Source organism: Alternaria hordeiaustralica (genome assembly GCF_023758085.1).
Source record: "Alternaria hordeiaustralica strain BMP 2776 chromosome Unknown scaffold_3, whole genome shotgun sequence".
Classification (NCBI taxonomy): domain Eukaryota; kingdom Fungi; phylum Ascomycota; class Dothideomycetes; order Pleosporales; family Pleosporaceae; genus Alternaria; species Alternaria hordeiaustralica.
Window position 1 is genome coordinate 140,383 of NW_026056775.1, and position 13,364 is coordinate 153,746.

Below are 13,364 nucleotides of genomic sequence, written 5' to 3' on the forward strand. Positions count from 1 at the left end.
GTTCTTCACAGCAACCCTGAGGGGATACAAGAACTGCCCACTACAGAATCTAGCAACCTACACCGACTATATCCAAGCACTAACCCATGATCATGAGCTCAACTGCTCCCTTGGAGGGGTACATCAAGGGAGCCTTAGCAGATCCCGCGGCCACCATATTTAGGCCCAGCATTCACATGCCACCGCCATATTTGATCAAGGGGAGGATCAACTACATCTTGACATTCCGGGGCTGCTTCAATCCGCCTCATCAAGGACACAAGGAAACATTATGCCACGCCTTCTTTCGAGGTGGCGAGGGTATGCACCTGATAGCCGCCTTCATCTTCCCCTTGGACGACTATTCCGTAGCCTCGAAGTACAGACGCGGAAAATTAGGCTCAAAGGACCTCGTTCTTACCCTTCAACAGCGTATCGACCTCATTAACAATAGTGGTCTCTATGGTGGCTGGCACTGGTGCCACCCACGTGGTGAGCGAGGCTCTGAAGCATTCAAAGATCGACTCATATCAGAGGCCGCAGCAGATGACTTCAACATACAGTTTATCACTTTAATTGGACCTGATCACGCTGATCAAGAATATGGGTCCCCCGGATACTGGGGGCCTACTATAGTCGTTGGTACCGGGGATCCAGAACGCACCAGCCTACGCATGGAGACGGAAACGGGACTACGCAAATTGACAGCTTACAACGACTGGCGCATGGAAACACTCGAAGAACTCTTAATCCAGCAGTTGGGAGCTGGCGGTGACTTGACGTGGCTGGAGCAGAAGTTATCAATGCTGTTTCCGCGCGCAATGGCGAACCTTCCGGTCGACCGTACGTACGATGCCTTCTCTTGCGCGACCATAGCTAATATTGATCCAGGCGACGAGCGGCTCCAGATGATCAAGGATCGACTACGCACAGGTATCTGGCGTCTTGGACAGACACGAATGTGTCACCACTCTACAGGGCCATCTACCGAATGGCTGCGTTATGTGCCCACACGCTTCTTCGGTATGACAGGCGGTGTCTGGTTTGTCGGCTACAAAGAGGAACCACTATCATCAACACGACTTCGCCGCGCGCTTGCAGCCTCCAATGATGGAGAACAGCTCAGCAAGTCCATCACGGACGTTGCACTCAGCCCGCGGCTGCTAACCCGATTTGTGAAGGCGCACGCCGCTGCTGCGACCCCTCAACGCAAACGTCCCGCGGAAGAGGACAAAGGAGCTGAGGCGAAACGCGTAGAGCGAGAAGGACAGCAACGCCAGTTCAAGAGGCTAAAGCAAGACTTTGCGCGAAACGAGAATGCGTATAGAGCAAACCAAAGGATTGCCTGGCGGGGTCGAGAGAAGAGCGATTTCCGTGATTGGAACCGCTTGGAATGGCAGGATCGTAGGGATGTTTATAAAGCAGAGCGCACCATGACTCAGGACTGGAAGACGCTCAAAGATCCAATCAGGAAGGAGAACATCTTGTTCGAGTATTTGGAGAAGATGCTTAGAGAGAGCAAAAAGAGTGCGGATGCGCGTGCTAAGGTAGAGGCGTCAAAGCCAGATCATGCCCAGGTGTATAATTATAATCCTTGAAGGAATGCAATACCTTTGAACATCATGTCCCTTACCACATAAATCCACTCTTCATGGCTCAAAGTTTGTGCTACTAGGTGCGATGTTTAGATCCGGCGATCGCAATGATGCGAGAAGTGTAGGAGCCAAAGGCTAACAATGTAAGAATGCTCCTATGGCTACAAGAAGGTTTGGATATCAATGAGTGGACGATGGTGATAACTGCAATATGATAAGCCTCGCAGGATGGAACTCTCGTTGGTATCGCGACAAACGTTGACATACGCAGCGCCGGTCAGATCATGTGGGGCTTGCTTATGTCATCAACGTGGCTTGCTTGTGAGCTGGACGCGTCCGACGCGACACCCCTCTTCATCCTTCCATCTCCGCTTTCACCGTTACCACGTGCCTCCGGCATATGCGCATCAAAATCTCGCGACTTCTGTTCAGATCGAGCGTATCAGCTCTTCGTCATGCATCGGAGTTCACCCAAATCAAGGTCCTCAAGGATATTGCGATGAGCAGCGTCTCCCTGGGTATCCATGTATGCTTTCAACGGGCGATACCTGGACGACACAGCCCCACCTCAACAAAACATGCCGTCATCTCCTTCAACCCGCACGATGGCATGAACTTTTCAGATCTTCTACTTCATCGGCAGAGGAGGCTGCAGTGGCTACTACACTAGCCAGTGGCTAGACGCACATGCCAAAATACGGGTTCAGCAGCACTCCGGCCTCAACGCGAAGATCGGATCCAGCAGATGACAGCGCGCAACGTGTTCGGTAACCCCAAATAACCTTCTTCATGCGCGTAGGTCCTCCTGGGGGACCAGATACTTTTGCATGTACCGATAAAGTCCGTATTGTCCTCCACCGGTCGTTTTCACGGTGGCTTAGCTTCCCCGCACTTCCGGAAAGCGCTCCTCAAGTCGTTGCATTGGCACCTATCATTGGCATTATCAACCATGCTACATACACCTGTAAGCTCCGGCCCGACGCGCTGGGCGTGCTTACATTGGAGTACGTAGATCGACGATGGACCGTGATCTCGCGTTACCCCAGGCTCGGCAATGACGATTCTGCCTTGGCTAGACATAGCCTTCCGCTTTACGAGGATGCCCACGCGTTCTCACGCGGTGCTACAGATCGCCTTCTTTTGTCAAGTCCTGGTGGTACCAAGACTGTGGCAAAGTACATCGCCATGCTGCACGTGTTCTTCTACCATCTCGTCGTCCTCTGCTCGCGTAAGCAAAGCAGCCTTGGTCTCACCCTACCCACCGGATCTTATACCACTCTTGCAATGGGCCAGGATCCAGGGTTGATCGTAAACAGCTCCAAGGTTGTCTAGAAACTCTGTACGACATGAAAGGCGAGCATCACCGGTTTTCTCGGAGTCAGCCGGAAATCACGGCGTGGCTGACAGCAAGTCTTGGGCTACTTTGTCTTGTTTCTCTACAATATGAGACCGCGTTTACCAAGGCGCGGAAAGTCTATACCCAAGGCCTTGGCTTCCATTGCCTTGGTTCAGCTTCCGGTGGCAGTATGATGGTCATGATATAAAGAGATGTACTCGCTCTCGTCACATCCGTTATACCTTCTGGTCATCTCAGCGCCGTGTAGCCCTATCGACCTATTCTGGGCTGAGCTTCCCGAGGAAAGTTGCAAGCGTCTGTTCTGATCACACCAGAGAGAGCAAGTGAAGTCTCACCATGCGGTACCTCACAGCCGCCAAGGCATCCACATATGCCTTGCTTTCTTTCTCATCCATCGCCTTTGCTTGGCCAACGTACAATCTGCACAACTCTCAATTCGCGAAACGCCAAGGTCCAGGGGATCTTCCTTCCCAGGGAGGTCAAACTGAAGAACCAGTCTTCAACGAAGAGTACGACTTCATCGTCGCAGGTGGTACGTTTATCTTTTCATTCGCCGCGTGAGATCATCGGCAAACAGAGCATACTTGTGGATACTGTCCACCAGGTCGACTCGTTCCATAGACCTTGCTAACACTAAGTAGGAGGAACAGCTGGTCTTGTTCTGGCCAATCGCCTTACTGAGTCTGGACACTTCTCCGTGCTGGTTCTCGAAGCTGGGCCCAGTCCCGAACAAGTTCTGGCATACGAATCGCCTGGAGGCAATCAGTTCATCAAAGGCAGTGTGATCGACTGGGGTTTGCTTACCACCCCACAAGAGCATCTGAACAACCGCACCCTCCAGTATCTCCGTGGGCGAACTCTCGGTGGCTCGAGCACAACAAACGGTCTTTACTATGCGCGAGGCTCAGCCAGTGTATACGATCATTGGGCCAAATTGGGTAATCCTGGATGGAGCTGGAACGATGTTTACCGCCTCTTCAAGAAGAGTACGAAGTTGAATGCGCCCACCTCAACGGCGGAGCTTTCGGCGTTCAGCCAAGAGTACAAGACGTTCAATGAAGACGCTTATAGCGACGGGCCGCTCCAGCTAGGTTTCCAGGGATACGTTCCACCATCTACCGAAGGATTCGTCGTCGCTTGTAGCGAAGCTGCCGACATCCCTATCGTCGAGGATCTCAACCTCGGAAACGGCGAAGGTGTCAAGCATGGAACGACGACTATGGACAGTATGCTACGAAGGAGCTCCAGCTACGACAGCTTCTATCAGCAAGCTCGCAACCGAACGAACCTCAAGGTGCTGCATGACGCTCCTGTCACCGGTATCGTCATGAGCAAGCCATCGTCGACGAACTCCACTAGCAAGCCGCGTGCCATTGGTGTCAGCTACATCAACCAAATCACTGGTTTCGTAAGCCAAGCAAGAGCGCGGAACGAAGTCATTGTCAGCATGGGTGCATTCCACTCCCCTCAGCTGCTCATGGTCTCAGGCATTGGCCCCGCCGATGAACTCATGAAGGTCGGCATCACGCCCGTTGTGGTCAACGAGAACGTCGGCCATCATCTTAACGACCACTCAGTCTTCAGTATCATGGCGCGTGCGCAAGACAACGCTTCCACCACGGACATGTCTCGCACACCCCAAAATCTGCGCGCTGCTCAGGAAGCCTTCTACCAAAACTTGACCGGCCAATACACCGCTCCCTCCGGTGTCACAAACGGCTTCCAAAAGCTCAGCGAGCAGCAACTACGCGACATCGGCGCTCAGGCTGTCATTGATGCTGGCCTAGCAAACCAGACTCATATCGAGTATCTGTTCGAGAGCGTGTGGTACCCATGGATCCCAACACCATACTGGGCGCCGCTATCAAACGACTCCTACATTTCAGTCACCGCATCCAGCATGGTGCAGCTATCGCGCGGCACAGTCAGCCTCCGCAGTGCTTCCATGTCCGACAGCCCCCTCATCAACAGCAATTACTATGCCGACCCCACCGACAGCGCCATCGGCATTGCTTCATTCAAGTACCTGCGCGCTATCCTTCGCCACCCGGCCTTGTCGCGCTTCACTATCGGCCCGAACTCTGGTGAAGTCAGCCCTGGTCCTGCGGTTGCTGATGACGACGACGAAGCTATCCTCGAGTATATCAAGGCGAATACCATCCCCAACTGGCATGCTACCGGTACGAACCAGATGCTGCCGCAGGAAGATGGTGGTGTTGTGGATAGTAGGCTGAGGGTGTATGGTGTTGATGGGCTGAGAGTTGTTGATTGCAGTATTGTACCGGTACTTCCGGATGCCAATATCTTGGCGAGTATCTATATGGTGGCTGAGAAGGGTAGTGAGATGATTCGGGAAGACTGGGGTGATGCGACGTATTAATGAACATGGATGTGAGAGGACATAACGAATAGACTGTAAGAGGAAGTATGCATTATTTTCCCCACTAAATGCTTCCCCTATGCGCATACCTCGTCAGCTGCGGTATTGGTTTCCATGTGTGCACCCTTTTATCCACGGCCGAAGAGCCACTCCAATCCTCCGACGACCATACGTTCAGGTCGCTCGAATGAAAACTTTCGCCAACTCAAACTCTCGTAGCCATCCGATCGAGCGCGTGGCCATTCAATCCAGCGTACAGTAAGCTACCACGCGCTCCAGAGATACTAACAACTCTCTCACATACTACGTGCCCATATCACGATTGCCTCCGCCTCTTTGCGGACGACAGGGTCGTTCGGTACAAGTGACATAGCTCCCCGGATGAGTTCCAGGGCAACGACAGCCTGCGATCTCTCGTCCCAAAGCCGAATGCACGAAGCATGACGGTACATGATCTTCGCCTTGAGCACCGGAGAGCATACCCATGTATAACCCTCTTTCCAATATCCTGGTTCATTACACTTAGCAGATGTTGAAAGGCTGACCAGGGCCAGATTCCTGTGGGCTTTTCGAGCTTCCGGTGGCATGGCAACGTTCTTCGGGTCGGGGCCCCAAAGCTTGATCATGGCCAGTGCCGAATTGAGTCCAAGTGAGCACTGCAGCGCAGCAATTTGGTCAATCCAAGGCTCTCCGCCAATCTTGACGAGCTTTTCCCAGGTGATGCTCTCGCGCAAGCGATCGATCTCATGCATGCCGCTTCCCCAAGTGGAGAAAGCCTCCATCAGCCGACCCTCACGATAATATTGGGCACCATAGTCTTTGATCTCCTTCAAGAAGTCGATAACACTGTGTGGATCATTCCATTTTCCCGACATCATCAAGTCTTTCAGTTCCGTTGCCATGTCGGGTGCGACAGGACCATGAATTTCGACGTTTTTGATGCCTCGCATGCCAGCCAGTGGCCCAAGCAAGTCCATTTGAATAGATTCAGAAAAGAAGTCTGTCAGATCATCCTGGTACCATGGGCCCTTATGAGTGAGCATCGGAGCTACAGTTATGACGAAATTCGCAGTGTTGGCGAGCCCGGGCATAATGGTTTTTGCCATCTCGAAGCTGTTGCAGAACTTCTCAAGATAACAGCCCAGAATGACTAAACTTGCTGGTTGATCGTCGTCTGCGTGCCGGTTGGGACTCAGACCCGCGGAAGGTATATTGATATCGACAAGTTGCCTGTAATCGGGTGTTAGAAGTTTCAGTCAGTGAAACAGGCAGTCAAATTTAGACTCACTCGTTGAAATCCGCTGCAAGCTGTCCACTCGCAACAACTGGGATGTTTCTGCCAGCGATAACATTGTTGAGGGACAAGTTGTTGGGCGAACTGATCCGAACGAATCTGTTGGTCTTGACCATGACGTCGTAGGCTTCGCGATGAACTTGACTGTTTACACGAAGAATAGCAGGGTCGTTGCAGTGCTGAGCGGAGACAAGTTCAGGCTCAAAGCTTCCCTCCGTAAGCAGGTTTTTGGGGATTTCCTGGATCGGATCTGGGGCAGGTCCGAACGAGCAGAGCAGTAAAGTATACACTTTGTTTCTGAGCTCTCCGGGAAGGTCCATGAAGCGAAAGGGCGCATCGGTATCGGTGGTAGCCATATTGGCGTTGACTGTGGAAGTCGTCGTCGCGACAATTGTGTCGGGGTCGAGTGAGGATTTGACGTGAGGAGGACGGAGGGTGAAGGCGGGAGACATTCTGTATTTTGGTTTCCCACGTGCGCTCAACTTGGCTTAGCGCGTAGTAAGCAAACTCGGAGTCCGAGCGTGGCGGTGACGCAGCGGGAACTGCCTAAGCTGCACGGTGAAGGGAGGAAGACATTAAGTGAGTCGATGCTACGTCACCATGTCAACGACGAACCGCATTGCATCAGCCATTGCAGGTGACTGCAGTTATGAAGACTCGAAGCACCGCATGCCCCGGTGCAAGATCGGCAGATGGACTAGACAGAGACGAGAAATATCACATCAACTTGAAGCGAGAACAGTGACCAAGATTTGAATCCTACATATATGTGTCTACTTTAAGTGGCATACCGCCGTAGACGCGATACCACATACGCCAGCGCGTCTCATAAGCCAGAGCGGGAACGCGATCGTAGCCCTAGCAGACAGTATATACGTTACATGTTGGTTGTCATGTCGACTGTAATGTCGCCGCTGTCAGACATATGAATGCGAACTGAAGCCCGATCGGCATCGAAGTCGCAGCCAGAAGCGATCCATCGGAGTATGGCGCCACGTAATTCCAGGAAAGGTGTGTCGTTAGGCGAGCGTTCGAGGGCACATTCGACTATAGTGAGCGCTCCGTCCGCGTTTCCGATACTACCGAGTAGGAGATAGACCAGCGCTTGTCGGTAAAGAAGCTTCGAGTAACGAGCCCATGACGGACTCCATGTGCGACCTTCCTGCCAAAGACTTATCTCCATGCATTCGTGAGCGGCAGTAAAGGTACGCGATGACATGCTGCCAAAGGTGGTCCTAAGCCTTCCAACTTTACCATCCTCCATCGCAACGCTGAACATCACCAGTATAGCATAGGCATGGTTCAGGCAGCATGAGAACCTTAGCTCAATCATCGCATCGACGAACGAATCCCCTCCCAGCAAGACGAGGTTGCTCCATGATGACGACGCGCGGACACGGCCGATCTCTGTCGAACACGCAGACCATACCCTTGATCCTTCCGTGCGGGAGCCATCTTGCCACTTCGCAGCTGCGTGCTCTTTTAGGCTTTGGAGTTGGTGAAGCAGTTCAGTAGGATCCGACCATTCATTCTGGCACATGTCCTTCGCCGTCGCAATCGCAAGCCCGGGCGACACGCGACCATGTACACGGACGTTCTTCAAGCCTCGCATATGGGTCTTGAATGGAGCGAGTAGACTGAGTTGTATCTCTTCCGAAACAAAGGCGTCGAACGAGTCTTTGTGAAGTGAAGTGTGCTCGCCGAGCAGAGGTGCGACATCCACATCGACTATGAGAGTGTTGTTAAGAGTGCATCGATTGATTTTCTCACAGAACGATGGCAGATCTCTGGCGAGGAGCATGACGCTCATGGGCGGCTCGTGCGAAGGCGCTGGCATCGACAATGTAACTGAGAGGATGTGGCCTTTGAACTGAGAGATATGCAAATCGTTGTATGTGATGACCGTTACAACACTCTGCCGGATGATGTCCATGACTGGTATAGGCGGGAATGCGCGGACAACGACGAAACGGTTCGCCTTCACCATGACGTCGTAGGCTTCAAGATAAACTTGACGACTGGTGAGAAGGATGGCTGTCTCTGCGCGGTGGCCAGCAGATGCAATAGGCACGCCGAGTTTTCTGACTGTCTGCTCGACAGGAGGTCCGAACGAACATAGCAACAGGGTGTAGACTTGATTGCGCAGTTCTCCGGGTAAGTCCATGAAGCGGAAGGGCTGAGTCGAATTGGATATCATGGCTTTTGCGCACCGCTTGAGACGGCGGGCGTGCTTGCGGAACTTCATGATATCAGTTCCGGCGGAGAAGCGAGGAGAGAACGGAAGAAAGAACGACAGGTAATTTCAATTTGGGGTCGTCTGTGGCAGGCTCCCGAGCACGAGCCAAGAGGTCCTAGCTTCCCCAGGCACCAGTATAGAAGATTGTGAAAGGCATTTCAGATCATTTCAGAGACTGCTAAATGCGGAATCAGAGCCGTTGTATCCACCCCAGTATGTTCTCACGCTCTCTCAGAAGTACACCGTCACCCGGCTGTGACACGAGAGCTTTATCGATGAAGCTCAAAGCGCGATTCGCATTCTGTGGGTTTCCTTCCAGCCTCATGAACATTGCGTACCGATAGCGCAGCTTGGCGAACTGCTGAGGCGAAGGTCTGTACTTGTAACCAGGTTTCCAGAAGCCTGGCTGCAACGACCGAGTTGCAGAGTTCAGCGCGCCATCGGCCAATAGCTCGGCGCCAAACGCGTTCTTCTGCATATTCGCGATCTGAATGTGGGCGATGTTGAGCTGCATCAGAAAGTATAGCGCAGCCATTTCCGCAACAAATGCATCACCTCCCTTGCGAACTACATTTGGCCAGGAATTGGACTCACGTGACTGGTCCATATCGTAAACGGCGTCTTGCCAACCAATGACGGCCTCCTCAAATTGGCGGTCCTTAAACTGTTGCGACCCGCGATCTTTCGCGGCCGCAAACTCGGCGAGGACAGCCGCCGGATTGAAACATCTGTCTTGCCCAAGACTTTGACGAACGGTAGCTGCCAGAGCACTGTCGACATGGCCTTTAATTTCGACGGCCCCGTATCCAAACAGATTGTCCATGAACGGCTTGAACAGTGTTTCCTGCGTCTTCTTGGTGAAGAAACCGTTGAGGTCGGGTGATAGTGTGTTACTTGACGCAACATCTAAGACAGGCGCCATGGTGATTGAGATCTTGATCTTTTCGCTGAACCCCGGATCATGTAAATCCCCATCGTTTAATGCCTTACAAAACCGGTCCAGATCGCTGTAAAGGATCATCGCGGTGACAGGTTCACGTAGGTTCTCGGAGTCAAGTGGGGAACGTGCGAATTGTGGTAGTTTGAAATCAATGTGCACACCAAGCACGTATCCCTTGAATCTATCAACAATGTCTCTGTCGATGGCGATCATCCGGACCGCTTGGCCTGCCATAGCAAGGCGCATGGGAAGCCCTCGCGACGATGTGACCTTTACGAAACGATTGGTTTTGACCATGACACTATAAGCCTCGCGGTATGTTTCTTTGGACACACGCAGTATCGCGGTCTCGACCTGATGTTCTGCAAGTGTCGCGGTGAGGAATGACGAGGGTTGTATCGTTATCGTGGTCGGTGGCGGGCTGAAGCTGCATAGAGCGATGCGATAGATTTTGTTGCGTATCTGATAGGCAGCAAAGTCAGCACGAAGCACGTTCAGGGGATCTGAAGGGGCCTACCTCTCCGGGGAGGTCGCGGAAGCGGAACGGAGTCGACGACGTTGCACTAGCCATCATGGACGGGAAGTCGGAAAGTTGCCTGGCAAGTTGGAAGAGACGGAGGATCGACGTATTGTCGTTTCGATGATAGCACCAAGACCTGCTGCACCCTGGTTATCGGACTTGGAGCTGAATGCTGAAGTGTCAGAGAGAAGACGCGGGGGAGCTTACACGCTAATTTGAGGTTTCACGCTAAACGCGAAGGCATGTGACTTAGCGCAATAAGGTTCGTCAGTCATCTCTCCCTGGTGCGCATCCTCCTGTACCTAACCAACACCTCCTCTTGAACGCAATCTAAAGTTCGGTTTCGATACCGTTGCAAATCGCAGCGCAATAGAATGTCACCGTATTTGTACGTTTAATGCCTGCCTCCAACACAACAACAAAAGCTACTCAGCGCGGCTTCTGTGCGGTCTACGAACCCCAGAGCGACAACGCTGCGGCTCACGTCGCTCCTCACGACCAAACGTACTGCGGCCTTGATACATTCAATCGCTATCCCCTATGGACGCTAGAAGATAGCTCTTCCTGTCTTGCAAAACGATCGATGCCGTTTAGTCCACATTATGCATGAGTAGACTACCTTCCACGATAAACATTGTCTTTTTCACGTGCAGCACGTTCCGCATCCTCCCCTACACTGCTGTGCCCCGTTTCATATAGCATCAGCGCGGTAGATGCAGCCTTGAAGGTAGCACGGACAGTCGCCAGGTCCAAGACTTCGTTCTCCCCGCCCAAGTCCCTCTCTGCGCACACGAGCAGTACAGTGTTGTCTTCTGTTGATCTCTCGTCCATGATGGCAAAAATTTCCGTGAAAATTTCCGACTCTGTATCCTCGCGAAGCTTCAAGAGTAGTTGATGACATTCCTGGGGCGTCTTTCCAATGAATGGAGAGTTTGGGTCGCTTCCGTCTTCTCCTGGTACCCCTGATGTCTCGTCGTAATAGTCGTCAATGCTGTCCACAAAAACGATATTCCACATTTCCTCCTCGTCGCGAGTTTCCTTGATGAAAAGATCTATAGTCTGCATCCCTCGCTTGGAGTCAGTGCTGAGCCGAAGCTATGGAGAGGATACACCCCACTGACCTCTTCGGGTAGCCGAGCGGCGCAAACTACAGGGTACATTAAACCCATTTTTCGAAGTTTAGGTGAGTGGGAGATCAGAAAGATTAGGTAATGGTCAAGACGAAAGAATTCAACAAGTTCTCACGGTAGTACAGTGGTATGAACACTCGGCGTGATGGAGGAGAACTTGTGTAAGACAGCATGTGGGATCTTAGCAGTGTGACGTAAGTGCTCTCTTAGGTTTCTACCGTTTCCTGATAAAGAATCATTATGGGTGCGGGGCACGCTACGGTATCTCCCCGCTAGCTTCCGGCTATCACGGCCGTCTGCTTTGGCGTTAAAGCTCCGCAATATCTTCCGCCTATTTACGAAGCTTTGTAGAAGCCTGATTACATTCTCATTTAGCGCTGATGATGCGTGACGCTACAGACCGAGACGCGGCAAGAAGCGCATCCTTCCAAGGTTGCATTTCGCTTAATAGGCAGCAGTCTCCATCTACAAATATCGCGCGTTGTATATTACACGATCTTCAGGCCCAGAATCCGATGTTAACTTCTCAACGGCATTGTCGTTGTATTGCAATCGAGTGAAAGATGGCCAGCACCTGCCTACCCCACCTGCCGGACGAGTTGTTCATCCAAGTCCTCCAAAGCGTCGATGACCCATTCGTGATATGGGTCGCATGCCGTCAAGTATCGCAAGCCTGGAGAAAAGAGGCCGAGCGCACATTCCGAGCGACCTTTCTTCCCATCCTTCACATCGAGTGGACCCACATTCAATTTGGTCGGATAGAGAAAAACCTCATCGCTACCACAGACGAACATTCCATCGACCCAAAATCTTCAACGCTTTCTCTCCTTCTGCGTCCAGGCCAGCCGCGTCCGGAGGAACGGTCTACCCTGTGGCAAGACACTGCCTCATGTGGGAGGTTGGAGCACGATGCCACATGGATCAAAGCGTACGGTGACGTAGCTATGTGGACAGCTGGCTATGGCTTTGAAGAACTTGTACAGGCCATCTGGTTTGATGCGCCGGATGGACGGTATACTTTCGTCGGTAGTGCGGAGACGCGTGCTTTCGACCTTAAGTTTCCTGCACAAGAGCAAGACGGGCGTTTCAGCTGCCGAGTCACATGCGACTGGAAAGCGTTGATGAATGCGCTGTTCATGGAGGAGAGATATGTACGGCGGCACCAGGATCCAGGTCCATCTTTCTACGAGATTGCGGAGGAAGGCATACGCGCGAACCTGGTCAAGGCCGAGCATGGTGTCATCACCAAGACTACCACACCGGACCCAGATCCGTGGGAAAAAGCTATTGCGTATGAGAAGGAGCTATACGAAGTGGAACTCAGGAGGCTTTTGGGGACACATTGCCACCACAATGAGGATTACAAAACCCTTTATGCTGCAGCCTTCCAGCAGAGGCTACGTCTTGCGTTCAGCAGGGAGGGTAAAGACCTTTACAATGATGTCTTTGATCACGGGTGCGACGCCAATACGCCACTGAGTTTCAACCTCGAGAAAACTGGATGTCGGTGGATGATGCAGTGTAGGCTTGATAGACTTTACGCCTTCGCGAAAGGGATTTGGGAGAGTAAATTCGGAAAATTGGCAGGGTAGAGTTACGAAATCGCGGCGGGTTAAGTGTGATCCTCGTTACAGTTTGTTGTAGTCTATCAAATCAAACCAAGACAGATCATCAATCTTATCACACGCTCTATCTCGATTTATCCTATGGCCTGGGGAAGACAAGTCGGCAAGGTGAGTTTCTATCAAGTCGTGTAATTGGTCATCCGCAAACTCACGCCATATAGCGGCTAGCCTGTCATCGTGCAAGCGGCTCTTGATGGATGCGTCCAATCGTTCGGGTAACACGCGAAGCAGTTGTCGAGAGGTGTTGTGCAACTCTTCGCATTGCGATAACCTGTCATCGCGATCTGAACATCCCAGTACTGCGCTTT

The 13,364-nt window shown here is 52.2% G+C and overlaps 5 protein-coding genes across 5 annotated transcripts; 2 read left to right on the forward strand and 3 right to left on the reverse strand.

Annotated features, from left to right (window-relative positions):
* Positions 1-92: 92 nt before the first annotated feature.
* J4E84_002227 (uncharacterized protein) lies at positions 93-2,906 on the forward strand (the record flags this gene model as incomplete). Its single annotated transcript, XM_049384854.1, has 2 exons — positions 93-1,558; positions 2,657-2,906. The coding sequence occupies 2 exons, from the start codon at positions 93-95 to the stop codon at positions 2,904-2,906; spliced, it is 1,716 nt and encodes a 571-aa protein (XP_049246877.1).
* A 361-nt stretch (positions 2,907-3,267) lies between these two features.
* On the forward strand, positions 3,268-5,311 carry J4E84_002228 (uncharacterized protein; the record flags this gene model as incomplete). Its single annotated transcript, XM_049384855.1, has 2 exons — positions 3,268-3,463; positions 3,573-5,311. The coding sequence occupies 2 exons, from the start codon at positions 3,268-3,270 to the stop codon at positions 5,309-5,311; spliced, it is 1,935 nt and encodes a 644-aa protein (XP_049246878.1).
* Positions 5,312-5,607: 296 nt separating this feature from the next.
* J4E84_002229 (uncharacterized protein) lies at positions 5,608-6,961 on the reverse strand (the record flags this gene model as incomplete). The annotated part of the gene is made up of 2 exons (XM_049384856.1): positions 5,608-6,541; positions 6,600-6,961. The coding sequence occupies 2 exons, from the start codon at positions 6,959-6,961 to the stop codon at positions 5,608-5,610; spliced, it is 1,296 nt and encodes a 431-aa protein (XP_049246879.1).
* Positions 6,962-7,482: 521 nt separating this feature from the next.
* On the reverse strand, positions 7,483-8,850 carry J4E84_002230 (uncharacterized protein; the record flags this gene model as incomplete). The annotated part of the gene is made up of 2 exons (XM_049384857.1): positions 7,483-7,767; positions 8,035-8,850. The coding sequence occupies 2 exons, from the start codon at positions 8,848-8,850 to the stop codon at positions 7,483-7,485; spliced, it is 1,101 nt and encodes a 366-aa protein (XP_049246880.1).
* Positions 8,851-9,031: 181 nt separating this feature from the next.
* J4E84_002231 (uncharacterized protein) lies at positions 9,032-10,352 on the reverse strand (the record flags this gene model as incomplete). The annotated part of the gene is made up of 2 exons (XM_049384858.1): positions 9,032-10,243; positions 10,299-10,352. 2 exons carry the CDS (start codon positions 10,350-10,352, stop codon positions 9,032-9,034), a joined length of 1,266 nt encoding a protein of 421 aa, XP_049246881.1.
* Between the last annotated feature and the right edge of the window lie 3,012 nt (positions 10,353-13,364).